The 14,830-nt window shown below is 42.2% G+C and overlaps 1 protein-coding gene across 2 annotated transcripts in view; it reads right to left on the bottom strand.

The window, feature by feature from the left end:
• Positions 1-396: 396 nt before the first annotated feature.
• slc25a48 (solute carrier family 25 member 48) overlaps positions 397-14,830 on the bottom strand; it is a 36,353-nt gene continuing 21,919 nt past the window's right edge. For both annotated transcript variants that reach the window (XM_060837257.1, XM_060837256.1), the window contains 2 exons: positions 4,561-4,694; positions 397-1,369 (listed from right to left, as the gene is read on the bottom strand). In XM_060837257.1, the coding sequence (XP_060693240.1) occupies positions 1,265-1,369; positions 4,561-4,694 (239 nt within the window). In that variant the 3' untranslated portion in view covers positions 397-1,264. The remainder of the gene's footprint in view (positions 1,370-4,560; positions 4,695-14,830) is intronic.

The raw sequence follows: 14,830 nt of genomic DNA on the forward strand, positions 1-14,830 counted from the left end.
ACCTATGTTATCCTATATCTTTTTAGTTTTATAGACCGGAGACCTCCTGCTTGATACAAAACATATTAGTCACATTCTGTCTAATAAAATTCAATTAGTCAGCTTCAGCCCTGCTATATTTCAATTTATCCTTCCCCAAACCTCTGCTCTTTCTCTCTACCTGTCATACAGTTGTATGTTGTCACACGAAGCCTACATTAACTCTTCTTGCCATTAACATCATTATTTTTGTATCTGATGTTTGTGCATAGCCCAAATACTTGCAATCTCCCAAATGATCCTAGCTAACAGTCCATACTTCGCACATCACGAAAAATAGCAGCAATCATGTCCATCTTATAATGTTAAAGCATTTAACCTATTCTTCTTACTTAATTATACAATTGATCATCAGAAATGCTCAACAAATTAAGTCCAAAAAAGCTTTTCAAGTATATGAATACTGAAGAATAAATCTGTTGTATTTTCTTTTTCCCCATTATGGGTTCGTCTCTGACAGTGATTTACTGATATAATTCAAACTGAGAGCAGTAATGCAATTGTAAGAACTCAGTATAATGAAGCTATCAAAAACACTTGGACATAAGATAGCCTAATAGCCAGGATCATTCTGGAACCTCCAGGAATTAAAGATAAATTGTCAGGATACAGCTTGTAGCAACCATTGCAAAAAAAGTGTTAAAATTCTTTTTTCCTCATTTTGAATAATTTTTAAATTAGTTATAAAATGGCAGTTGGATGGGGGAGGACAATCAATTGGAAACATGTTGCGAAACCTCCAAAAATACCGGCAACTCCAGTTGGCAACTTCACTCTGATAGACTCTCTATGATCATCATGTCCTAATACTTTGGCAAATTAACTCCCTCCCCTCCCTCCAACTCAAAATTTAAAAACAGAAACAGTAAAAAGCAAAAGTACTCAGCAGGTCTGGCAACCTTTGTCCGACAGTTCATCAGTCTGTGTTTCAAGTGTAATGGTCCTTCCTGAGGATTGCTTCTCAATGTCTGCTGATTTTCTTTAATCCAGTCATTCTCTTTTCCCCAGGAAACACTGCACATCACAGTTGAAGCACACCATCATTCCCAGTTGGCTCTGTAGTGCCTGATGTTGTTTCTGACAATGAGTTTTGGCAGTTTGAAATCAAGAACTCAAGGAAGACTAGTCACTTTTTTTACAAATCTGATCTACTGTTGATCTCAGTATAGATCTATGTAACTGGCCAAGTTTGATAAACATCAGAAGTCAAATGTTATTTTTCTGCTCATTGACCTCGCAATACTTTCAGTGCAAGCTCATATCCCAAAAACATGGCTGCACTCATAGGAAATCCACGGATAGCATTCACAGTTGCTCCTTTAAAAAATACCTAGTAAACAAAACAAACATTTTTAATATCTCGCACACAATAATTGCTAGGTACACATATCCTTGTTTCTTCAGTTATTTTGTATAATGCACTCAGTTCTTTCTCACTTGTAAGGCAGAATCAAAGAATCTTATGTATGATATCCCCAACTGTCAGCACTGGCAAATAGCCTGCTATACATTGAAACATGAAAAGTGACAATGAGAGGTGGCCCTTCCTGTGGAAACTCTCTGCGTGAGGCATGTGTGTGACAAACAAATAGCATTGCCTCAGACTAATTCCTTAGCAATTAGAAACTTATCCCACAGGGCTGCAGTCACATTTCTAAGCCACACAAGTTGAGGAGACAGCGGTGCCATGGTACTGTCACTGGATTGGCAATCCATACACCCAGTCCTTTGCTATGGAGATATTAAAATCCTACCATGGCAACTGGGAGAATATGAGGGCAATTAATAAATCTGACAACAAAATTGTGGTGACCGTGAATCCACTACCATCAAAACCCACGAACTTCCTTAAGGCCCTTTAAGGAAGAATATCTACTCTGCTCACCTGGTCTGGCCTACATAATAATTCGAGCCTCCTAGCCTGCCTTGGTCTCCTGTATTTTCCCAAACAATGCCACTGGTCCATAGCAGATGCCATTTCCCTAACCTATTCCCTAACTCATTCCTGGAACAAGGATACCTATTTCAAGTTTCTATTTATTGACTACATCTCTGCCTTTAACACTATAATCGCAACCAAACTAGTCTCCAATAACCGAGACAAAGGGTCTTCGCTCCGCCCTCTTTAACTGGCTTCCTGACCCATAGACTGCAATCAGTGAAGATAAGACAACAGACTTCCTATGGACAGGGCCGAGAGCTTCAAGTTCCTAGGAGTGATGATAACCAACAATCTATCCAGGCCCTTCTACGTAGATGTGACAACCGAGAAGGCACAACAATGCCTCTTTTTCATCAGGATGCTAAGGAAATTCAGCATGTTCGTAAGGACCCTCACTAACTTTAACAGATGCATGATATATTCAATCTGGGGGCATCATGCCTTGGCATGGCAACTGCTGTGCCCAGGACCATAAGAAACTACAGAAAATTGTGAACACAGCCCAGACCATCATCCATGGAGTTCTTTTATACTTCTCATTGCCGCAGAAAGGCAGTCAACATCATCACCCTGACTACACACTCTTCCAACCTCTTCCGTCAAGTTGACGAGATAGGAGCTTAAATACAGGTTCAAGAACAGCTTCTTTCCTGTTGGTTTAGGCTAATGAATGGACCTCTCTAATTTCAAATTGCTTTTGTGCACTTCCTATGTGGCTGTGACCTTGTACGCCTGACTCTGTCTAAATACCCTATGATCTATTTGAACACAAAACTTTTCAATGTACTTAGGTACATGTGACAACAATCAATCAAATCAAACTGAACCAAAACTAATGTGATGGACTCTTAACTGCAGTCTAGACTGGTAAATTTGTAATATTTGATGCAGAAAATTGGATGTCAATCCTGAGGAAGGGCTTATGCCCAAACCATTGATTCTCCTGCTCCTTTGATGCTGCCTGACCAATGCTTTTCCAGCACCATGCTCTCATACACAACACAACCGCCATCACCAAACAACCATCCTCTGGTTGGATGCGTGGCTCAAGCCAGCTGGAACTGCAAACAAGAGCAATATGAAAGAACCATGACAGCTAGCAGGATAACGGATCACACATCTACTGCCCCAGTTGCTCTTTGCTGTTATAAGACATCTTCCCTTTGAGGTGCATCTCCCACAGGACCATGTATGTGTAGCTAAAGATCCATGCACCATTGGAAAGCCCACTATCGTGATGAAGCACATCTCCATTCCTCCTACTTCTCTGTTAAGGGGAAGACATTCAGTGACATAGAGATTAACACAGAGTCTGCAAAAATGAGCTCAATTGTTCAATGCTGGCATTTATAGTCCACACAAGCCTCTACTCATGTCAATTCATTCCATCAACATAGCTTGTTCCTCACTCCCTCGTGTGTTTAATTTGTTTTTTCTTAAATGCATCTGTGCCACTCACCCAATCACAGTGGCAGCAAGTTTCATATTCTCACTTTTTCTCTGGGTAAAAAAGTTTCTCCTGAATTCCCTAAGGAGCTGATTCATAGAATGAATTAACATAAATGAATAAATAAACAAAACCCTCTCTCCTGACATACAGAACCTTGACACTGTTCCAAACACAGCTACAGATAAGAATTTCTAATTGGTTGGTTATGTCTGCTAAATTAGCCTGGAATGAGTTAAAGGCATTAAAAACTCGGGAAGACGGTGATGTTGACAGACACTGGTACTGTTGATTGACCACTTGCCAAGCACAGCTGCCAAATTCAATTATCTTTGCTGTGGTCCAGGTTGGAAAAGTGCTCCTGAAGATACAGGTGGATAAAACACTTCTGTGGAGCACTTTCACTGCGTTCTTTTCTCTCAACGTGAACTGTGACTGTACATTGGGAGCAAGTGGTGAATTCAGAGGCATTTCAAAAGGTATAATTCCTTCCAAACATCCACTGCCTTATAACTAAAACAACACCTCTCAGCTCTTCTAACATAGGACTTCCAATAAATCCGAAACAGTACATAGTCAAAATTCACCCCACACGCCGATTGAATAGTGCTGCCTTTAGATATTTCTAGTGGATGGAACGAGGCTGACATGTAGCTGAATACATGTTCTGCTCTATGTTTTTAAGTTTGGGGATTAATTAGAGTGGCGAGATCCAAAATGACAAGTCAGGTGTCAAATCAATGGCAAACTGGCATTATGATTGACCAACTCTGAATACTTCTGGCACTTTCATGGAACACCTGTGCAATCATCCTCAAAACATAGCAACAGATACAGATCTCACCATAAATGATCAGGAGTGTCCCCACTATTTCTTACTGCAATGGTTTCATAGCACCAGCATAAAGAGCCTAATTTTGTCACAAGGAGATTTTCACTGTATTCAAGCCTTGCTATCCTTGATATGGAAATTCTTAATTGCAAAGTGTCTATGCTGTTTATGCTGTACTTGTAATTATTTTGACTCCTTGTTTATTTAATGCTTATGATTATGTGAAAGTGTAACTTATCCAAAATCTGTTTCAGTCTCATTTATTTTGTTTTTTTGTGTTTCCATTGGCAATTCACTTACATTCAATCCTTCCTTTCGGTAGCTCTGTTGAATACAGTGCACTATCCCCTTATACTTCGTCTCACTGACTCCATCCGCTTGAAGGCGACTTTTGACAACATCCATGGGAGTCGCGGTACCCCACGAAATTGTTCCTATAAACAGATTTAAAGTCAACATTCAGAACTAAGAAACTGTTCATTGAAAACTATCACAGAAGTAGCAATGAATTCCATGGAATAACTGCACACAGTCCCATTGTCAACTGGTGATCCTGTACAGATGATATAACAGGATGGTCTCAAGAATTGTAGCTTTGTAAGAGAGGCAACAAAATCAACTACATATGTATCATATTTCTACTCTTTCTCTTGGCTAGGGCGTCTCTCATGCTATTACAATATAATACCTTGAGCACCAACTGAATGCCTTCTTTCACTGCTGCGTTGGCTATTAGGAAAATGAGATCAACAGAAATAACCTACAGTGAATTTTGTGGATCAAAGCATGGCTTTTGAGTCAGTAAGCCACAGAATGAGAACCAAATGTTTAGCAAAGGTAAGTCTGAAAAGCAAAATCATAAACACAAGGCATAACAAATCATAAACACAAAGAATAACATGTACATTAATACAACGACAATGAATGGAAGGGGTGAGAAGTAAAAGAAAATGAGATGATTCTTCCTTGGATCTTTTCTTACCAGAGTTCAATCACTACTTGCCACTTACAACACTGTGTTTCCTACATTTTTCAACATTGAGAGTGCTCCTCTGCATTATGGGCCAGACATTTAACTGAGATCAGTTTTAAGTGGCAATCAGGAATACCCTGCTTCATTTTGAAATCTTTTTCATAACATACTACAAGATGAAATTTTAACATTTTAGTTGGTAGACACTGGTCTAATATCAGAAAGGCATTGCCTGTACCCGTTAATGTCATATCACCGGTATGGAATGTTCTTTATTTCATTTCCCTCCCCACCCCTTTCCGCCTTCCACAAAGACCGTTCCCTCTGTGACTACCTGGTCAGGTCCACACCTCCCTACAACCCACCCTCCCATCCTGGCATTTTCCCCTGCCACCGTGGAACTGTAAAACCTGCGCCCACACCTCCTCCCTCACCTCTATCCAAGGCCCTAAAGGAGCCTTCCACATCCATCAAAGTTTTACCTGCACATCCACTAATATCATTTATTGTATCCGTTGCTCCCGATGTGGTCTCCTCTACATTGAGGAGTCTGGGCACCTCCTAGCAGAGCGATTTAGGGAACACCTCCGGGACACCCGCACCAATCAACCACACCGCCCCGTGGCCCAACATTTCAAATCCCCCTCCCAGAGATGGAGGTCCTGGCCCTCATTCACCGCCGCTCCCTCCTCACCAGACGCCTGGAGGAAAAATGCCTCATCTTCCACCTCAGAACACTTCAACCCCAGGGCATCAATGTGGACTTCAAATGTTTCCTCATTTCCCCTTCCCCCACCTCACCCTAGGTCCAAACTTCCAGCTCAGCACTGTCCCCATGACTTGTCCGGACTTGTACTACCTGCCTATCTCCTTTTCCACCTATCCACTCTACCCTCTCCTCCCTAACCTATCACCTTCATCCCCTCCCCCACTCACCCATTGTACTCTATGCTACTTTCTCCCCACCCCCACCCTCCTCTAGCTTATCTCTCCATGCTTCAGGCTCACTTCCTTTATTCCTGATGAAGGGCTTTTGCTCGAAACATCAATTTCACTGCTCCTTGGATGCTGCCTGAACTGCTGTGCTCTTCCAGCACCACTAATACAGAATTTATTTCTTTTAAACCTATGCAAAAAGCAGAAGTCTAATTTTCCTGATGCACAATTCTTAGGTTATATCGTTACTGTTCATGTGAATATTGTCAAAACACACACAACAGCATTTATGACAGAGTTGAAAAGTGTGGCGCTGCAAAAGCACAGTAGGTCAGTAGTATCCGAGGAGCAGGAAAGTCTGTGTTTCGGGCATAAGCCCTTCATCAGGATGTCTAAAACAGACAAGTAGAATGTATCACATGTATCAGAGGAACTTCGATTATCCAAAGGACATGGGCTGGGAGTATTTCATTTGATTAATCAAACTCCAGATAATCAAATTCCAGATAACATAGTTAGCCATGCATCAGGACCTTGCAATCTTGTTCGGATCATCCGAAATTCCGTTAATCAAATGCCAGATAGTCAAGGTTCCTCTGTATATGGTTTGCTTTCATTGCACCTCACCCATTCTCTCCTACTCTTAGCCAAGATTATCACTTATTCAACTTTTCTTATGTCCTGCTATCCATAATCTCCTTGTTTACCTACAGCTTTCATCTCCCTCTCGGCTCCATTTCCACCTATCCATTCACCTGTCCCCTTCCCCCCCACCACTCTCCAGCTTCATCTTCAACCTAAATACCACGTTTTCCTAGCTGCTATTGGTTCTGAAGTGTCATTGGACTCAAAACATTAATTTTGCTTTCTTCCCATAGATGCTGCTAGATCTGCTGAGTTTCACCAGCCATTTCTATATTTGCTTCAGATCTCCAGCATCTGCAGTTCTTTGCTTTATATTATCTTCAGTTAATTTAATGTGATGCCACTAAATGAAAGAACCTATTTGTGAGATTTATATTAATGTGATTATCCAAACCTAAGAGAAGTTCCTCCTTTATTCCAAGAGATTCATTGTGATTTGGAACAACCATCAGCAGCCCAGACATCTAAACCTCAGGCAGAGCTTTGACGTGGTAACTTAGAGCAGAAAAAAGGTTACATGATCAAAGATGGCAGCCAGAAAGGATCATTTTAACCCAACAAGCAAGGTGGGAAGCAGAAGATTTTTGCTCAGTAATCTAATTTACATCCCATATGCCTATACATTTACCTGAAGAGCAGAGTGCAAAGCAAACTTTCAAACTTAATATAATCTCTTTCCCATGTTTCAGTTAAAGTGATCTTATTGTTAATATCTTTGTAGGTAGTTGTAATAAATTGCTGAAATTGTTCATGCGATTATTTCTTGGTTATCTTGTGGGAAATGAGAAATAGCCGAGTTTGCAGATTAGGATTACTATTTGATGTTTACTTGTCGTCATTTCACTTAAGATATAGCCAGTTTGATGAGATTCAGAAAAAAAATCATTGATCTAAACACAGGCCCTATCGCTTACATCATCCCTTATATTTCAGAAAGCTATCTAGTTTGGGCAAATGGCACTAACTGTTTACTCTTATCATAGGTATCAGCTACCAAGACAAACTTAAACTGTATGTATCATGATGGCTACTTGAGGTAGTTCAAACAGCTGTTCACTTTTTATTAAAAGTCTTACCATGTGTCAACAGTCTCATTCTTCAAGAACTGGAATTCCTAATTACTGGAAATAATTTTCTACATGCTTGTGCCTTCACATCATCCCTGAAATGTTGTACCCAGAACAAGTCCAAACACAGCCACACCTATGTTTTATATGAGATTTATCTTAAATCTCCCCATTTTTGTATTCTTATAGTGCCTAGGATACTGTATGCTCTATTTAGCATTCTCTCAACCTCTCCTGCCACATGCAGGAGACTCTCTACATCCTTTTTGAATAAGGGTATATCTTAGACAGTAGAAAGTGAAGATTGCCAAGGCTGGAGATCAGTGGCGAGAGTGTGGTGCTGGAAAAGCACAGCAGGTCAGGCAGCATCCGAGAAGCAGGAGAATCGACGGGATTCCTGATGAAGGGCTTATGCCGAAAACTTCGATTTTCCTGCTCCTCGGATACTGCCTGACCTGCTGTGTTTTTCCAGCACCACTCTAATCTAGACTCTGATTTCCAGTACCTGCAGTCCTCACTTTTGCCTTAGACAGTGCTCAGTCTACTGATAATACCCCTGAATTTAAGGCTAGTTAGAAATGAATAATTAAGTGAGCAATGAAATAAGTAATGGAAAGTAAGAAATGCAACTTCCACTTTCACTCCTTCAGTTTTTTTTTGAATAGATTTCATTCAGCCCTAGTTCCTCAGTAAATTAAAGTGTGGGCAGCCTATCCAATACCTGCCCCTCATCAATTTTGAACTGCCTCCTCTTTCACCATGACCTATGTAGCATCATGGACCCTGGCCCCATGTGTAAATTCCTTTCCTGCTTCTTAATTGGTTCCACTCCTCCCTTCACCAGCTTTCTACTCTTCAATTGGCAATGAAGGGTTTGGAATTCACTTTATGTCAATTCAAATCTATTTTTATTCTCATTTTCTTCTTCTCTTTTTAACATTTTTCAATTTCCTTCAAAATCTTCTGTATTCAGTTTGGTTCTCAGTGTACTGACCACCTGACAGCTGCCATAAGCAGGCATTTTCTTCACTTCAGTCTCTCTTTTGACATCCAATGTGCTGTGCATTTGTTTGACTAACTTTTCATTTTGTGGAAAATACATTGACAACGTCCAAATAATATCCTCTATAAAGGCAGTCCATTGTTCCGTTACTGCTTTGCCTTTCAATTTTTGATTCTAATTTATCTTGGTCAAGTTAATTCTTATCCGATGAAGTTGCCTTGTCCCCAGTTAATTGCAGATTATTGATTAATTTTAGATTATTGTCTTTTCCAAATCCAACCTAAATCTTGGAATACAATAATCACTAACCCCCTAAATGTTCCTTTGCTGACACTTTAGTTACTTTGCCTCTGCTCATTTCCAAGTATCAGATCTAGTAATGCCTCTATTCTCATTGTACTGAAAGCATACAGCTGTGAAAACTCTCCTGATCACACAATAAGAACATGTGTCCCTCTCTTTGCTTTACACTGATAGTATCCCTGTCTACAATCAGATAATTAGCATCTTCCAATATAGAATCTCAACAGTGTGAAAGCAGGCCTTTCGGCCCACCAAGTCCACAGCAACTCTCCGAAGAGTATCCCACCCAGACCCATGACCTTACCCTATCCCCATAACCACAGCACCCGGAAGAAACCCATGCAGACACAACGGGATGTGCAAACCCCACACAGTCGCCCAAGGGTGGAATCAAACCCAGGTCCATGGTGCTGTGAGGCAGCAGTACTAACCACTGAACCACTGTACTCTAGCTTTCTTATTGACAGATGAGGACAAAAGAAGCATGCTTTAAGTTGATGGCTTTTACTGCTTAAATCTTGTAACTCCAGAACTAACTGTACCTTGAACCAATTTATTCCTCATGGAGCCAACATTGACGTGTAATCAACATAATGGAAAACTGCTAGGTTGTATCCTCTCGAAAAGGAAATCCAATCCAGTTAACCACTGCCCCGGTTTACTCCAAACATTTGTAAAGTGATGGAAGGTATTAGCAATACTGTTAGCAAATGTGCTTTGTCACCAACAAATTGCTCACTGTCAGTGCTTCATTCGGATTCCACTGAAGCTGCCTCCAGAATTCATGATTTGGAGATGCCGGTGTCGGGACTGGGGTGTACAAAGTTAAAAATCACACAACACCAGGTTATAGTCCTGGTAGACTATAACCTGGTGTTCCAGAATTCATAACATCTTTGGTCTGAATGCGGATAATACGAGCTGATATCCAGATCAGGCAATGATGAGTTCCTTTGGTGTCAAGGAGCTAATTGACGTATTGCAATATAAAATGCATGAGAGAAAGTCAAACCAATGGAAATCGGGGGAAATGGATGGAGTTATGCTGAGTACAAAAGGATAATACGTGTGATTGTTGGAGGCTAATCATCACATCTCCAGGATACTGCAGCAGGACATTCTCAAAGCAGTGTCCAAGGTTCAAACATCTTGAACTGTTCGATCAATGACATCCATTTATCATACGCCAGGATTTTCCCGATTTTGGTTAAAGTGTGGGGAGCAACATGACTTCTTCCACCACCACCAGTGAGAAAGCATGTTGAATCAAACACTTTAAGTAGTCACCTCTTAAACTTCTTGGTCAATCACTTCCTGGGACAGTGATGTTCCACCCAACTTGATGCTGCTGGAGTCACTGTGAGGAACAGAGCTACTTTGAAGCATCAGACTGTTGGCTGCAAAGCAGCACTGAAGACCAAAAGCAGCAAGAAAGTGACCTTTTGGCAGCTGGTGCAAGTGGAATCATGTGATAGGGTCACAGGAAAGGGGGATTAGGGTCTTGAAGGTAGAGAAGGGGGATGTTTCTCAGCACGGCCGATAGACCATCCATGATCCCAATTGCCTTCAGATTTGGGAAATTGAGAAGCGCCTCTAAAAACTGGCAAGTAGAGCAGCCTGTTTTAGAAGTCAAGAAGGCTATACATTTAGACCATCAGACACAATGCAAAAGTAGGCCATTCAGCCCATTGAGTCTGCTCTGCCATTCAGTGAGATAGAGTCACTGGGATGTACAGCACAGAAACAGACTCTTTGGTCCAACTCATCCATGCCAACTAGATATCATAACCTAATCTAGTCCCACCTGCCAGCACTGCCCATATCCATCTAAACCCACAACCACTTCCTCTGGCAGCTCACTCCATACATGTACCAGCCTCTGTGTGAAAACGTTGCCCCTTAAATTTTTCCCCTCTCACCCTAAACCTATGACTCCCCAGCCCAGGGAAAAGACCTTGTCAATTTATCCTATCCATGCCCTTCATGATTTTACAAACCTCTCAGCCCTCAACCTCTGACGCTGCAGGGAAAATAGCCCCAACCTCTTCAGCCTCTCCCTACAGCTCAAACCCTCCAGCCTGAGCAAAACTCTTGTAAATCTTTTCCAAACCCTTTTAAGTTTCACAACATCCTTCCTATTGCAGGGAGACCAGAATTGCACACAGTATTCCAACAGTGGCCTAGCCAAAGTTCTGTACAGCCGCAACATGACCTCTCAAACTGCTATATCCAATACTCTCTCCAATAATGGAAAGCATACCAAAAGCCTTCTTCACTATCTTATCTACCTGCAACTCCACTTTCAAGGAGCTTTGAACCTGCACTCCAAGGTCTCTTTGTTCAGCAACACACCCCAGGACTTTCCCATTAAGTGTTTAAGTCTTGCAATAATTTGCCTTTTCAAAATGCAGCACCTCACATTTATCTAATTTAAACTCCACCTGCCACTCTTCAGCCATTGGCCAATCTAATCAAAATCCCACTGTACTCTGAGGTACACTGTCCACTACATTTCCAATTTTGATGTCACCTGCAAACTTACTAACTATACTCCCACGGTGGCACAGTGGTTAGCACTGCTGCCTCACAGCGCCTGAGACCCGGGTTCAATTCCCGACTCAGGCGACAGACTGTGTGGAGTTTGCACGTTCTCCCCGTGTCTGCGTGGGTTTCCTCCGGGTGCTCCGGTTTCCTCCCACAGTCCAAAGATGTGCGGGTCAGGTGAATTGGCCATGCTAAATTGCCCGTAGCGTTAGGTAAGGGGTAAATGTAGGGGTATGGGTGGGTTGCGCTTCGGCGGGTCGGTGTGGACTTGTTAGGCCGAAGGGCCTGTTTCCACACTGTAAGTAATCTAATCTAATCTATGTTCGCATCCAAATCATTTATAAATAATGAAAAGCAGTAGACTCATCCTTGTGGTACACCACTGTCACAGGCCTTCAACCTGAAAAGCAACCTTCCACCACCCCCTCTGTCATCTACCTTCAAGCTAGTGCTGTATCCAAATTGCAAGTTCTCGCTATATCCCATATGATCTAACCTTGCAAACCAGTCTACCATGAGGAACCTTTTCAAACACCTTACTAAAATCTATACAGATTACATCCACTGCTCTGCCCTCATCAATCCTCTTTGTTACTTCTTCAAAAAACTCAATCAAGTTTGTGAGACATGATTTCCCACACACAAAGCCAATTTGACTAATGCTAATCAGTCCTTGCCTAATGTAACTCCATGTAAATTCTGTCCCTCAGGATTCACTCCAACAACTTGCCCATCACCAATGTCACGCTCACCGACCAATCGTTTCCTAGCTTTTCCTTACTACCTTTCTTAAATAGTGGCACCATATTAGCCAACCTCCAGTCTTCCAGCACCTCATCTGTGACTATTGATAATCCAAATATCTCAGCAAAGCGTCCAGCAATCACTTCCTCAACTTTGCACAGAGTGCTAGGGTACACCTGATCAGGTCCTGGGGATTTATCCACAGTTATGCATTTTAAGACATCCAGCATCGCCCCCCCGCTGCCCGCCCCCGTGTAATACGGACATTTTTTCAAGATTTCATAATCTATTTCCCTTCATTCTATATTTCTAACGTCCTTATCCAGAGTAAACACCGATGCAGAATACTCATTTAGTATGTCTCCCATATCCTGCAGTTCCACATACTAACATTTGAGGGGTTGTATTCTTTCCCAAGTTACCTTTTGTCCTTAATGTATTTATAAAATCCCTTTAGATTCTCCTTAACCCTATTTGCCAAAGCTATCTCATGTCCCATTTTTGTCCTACCGATTTCCCTCAAGTATACTCTTATAAGGATTTACTTGATCTCTGCTGTCTATACCTGACATATGCTTCCTTCTTTTTCTTAACCAAAACATCAATCTCACTTGCCTATACCTACCAGCCTTGCTTTTCACCCTAACAGAAACATATTTGCTCCTTATCCTATTTGTGAAGGTTTCTCATTTTTCTGCTGTCCCTTTACCTGTGAACATCTGCCCACAATCAAGTTTTGAAAGTTCTTGCCTGACACCATTAAAACTGGCTTTCTTCCAATTTAGAACTTCAACTTTTAAATCCAGTCTACCCTTTTCCATCACTATTTTAAAACTAGTAGAATTATGGTCGCTGGCCCCAAAGTGCTCCTGCACTGACACCTCAGTCACTTGCCCTGCTTTATTTCCCAAGAATAGATCAAGTTTTCAGTAGGTACACCCACATACTGAATCAGAAATTTTTCTTTTATACACTTAACAAATTCCTCTTCATCTAAACCCTTATCACTATGGCAGTCCCAGTCTATGTTTGGAAAGTTAAAATCCCCTGCCATAACCATCCTATTATTCTTACAGATAACTGAGATCTCCTTACAAATCTCCCTGCCAGAATTTTGGTCCCCTTCCAATTATAGTGCAATCTGTCATTCTTATACAGGTCACTCCTACCCCAGAAAAGATTCCAATGATCCAAAAATGTGAACCCTTTTCCTATGCAACAGCTCCTCAGCCGCATTCATCTGCTCTAACCTGCTATTCTTACCCTCATGAGCTCATGACACTGGGAGTCATGGCTGATCTAGGCGAAAGTTAGGACTGCAGATTACAGTCGAGAGTTTGATGCTGGAAAAGCACAGTAGGTCAGGTGGTATCCAAGGAGCAGGAGAATCGATGTTTCGGCCAAAAGCCCTTCATTCAGGAAAGTGGCTGGGAGCCTGGGGGGTGGAGAGATAAATGGAAAAGGTGTGGGGCTGGAAGGAAGGTAGCTGAGAGTGCGATACGTGGATGGAGGTGGGGGTAATGGTGATAGATCAGAGGCAATGGTGGAGCAGATAGTGGGAAGGAAGATGGACAGGTAGGACAGGTCATGAAGGCAGTGCCAAGTTAGAAGGTTGGATCTGGGATAAGGTGGGGGAGGAGAAATGAGGAAACTGGTGAAATCCACATTGATGCCATGGGGTTGGAGGGTCCCGAGGTGGAAGATAAGGTATTCTTCCTCCAGGTGTCGGGTTGTGAGGGAGTGGTGACCTGCATGTCCTTGGCAGAGTGGGAGGAGGAGTTGAAGTGTTTGGCCATGAGGCAGTAGGGTTGGTTTGTGCAGGTGTCCCAGAGATGTTCCCTGAAGCACTCTCTGAGTAGGTTTCCTGTCTCCTCAGTGTACAGAAGACTGCATCGGGAGCAACAGATACAGTAAATGACATTTGTGGAAGTGCAGGTGAAACTTTGTTGGATGTGGAAGGCTCCTTTGGAGCCTTGGTCGGAGGTAAGGGGGAAGGACTGGACGCAGGTTTTGCAATTCCTGCAGTAGCAGGGGAAGGTGCCAGGAGGGGATGGTGGGTTGGTGGTGGGGGTGGACCTGATGAGGGAGTCACACAGGGAATGGTCTTTATGGAAAGCGAATAGGGGTGGGGATGGAAATATATCTCTGGTGGTGGGGTCCATTTGCAGGTGACAGAAATGGCGGAGGATGATGCGATGTATATGGAGGTTGGTGGGGTGGAATGTGAGGACCAGGTGGTCCTGGCATGACTGATCTGACAATTTTCAACACCATATTCTTCCCTTATCGCCATAACCCTCAACTCCATTCCTGATTAACAATCTACCTCAGCCTTTCATATGCTTAGTGACCCAG

This window comes from Hemiscyllium ocellatum, chromosome 16 (genome assembly GCF_020745735.1).
Source record: "Hemiscyllium ocellatum isolate sHemOce1 chromosome 16, sHemOce1.pat.X.cur, whole genome shotgun sequence".
Lineage (NCBI taxonomy): Eukaryota > Metazoa > Chordata > Chondrichthyes > Orectolobiformes > Hemiscylliidae > Hemiscyllium > Hemiscyllium ocellatum.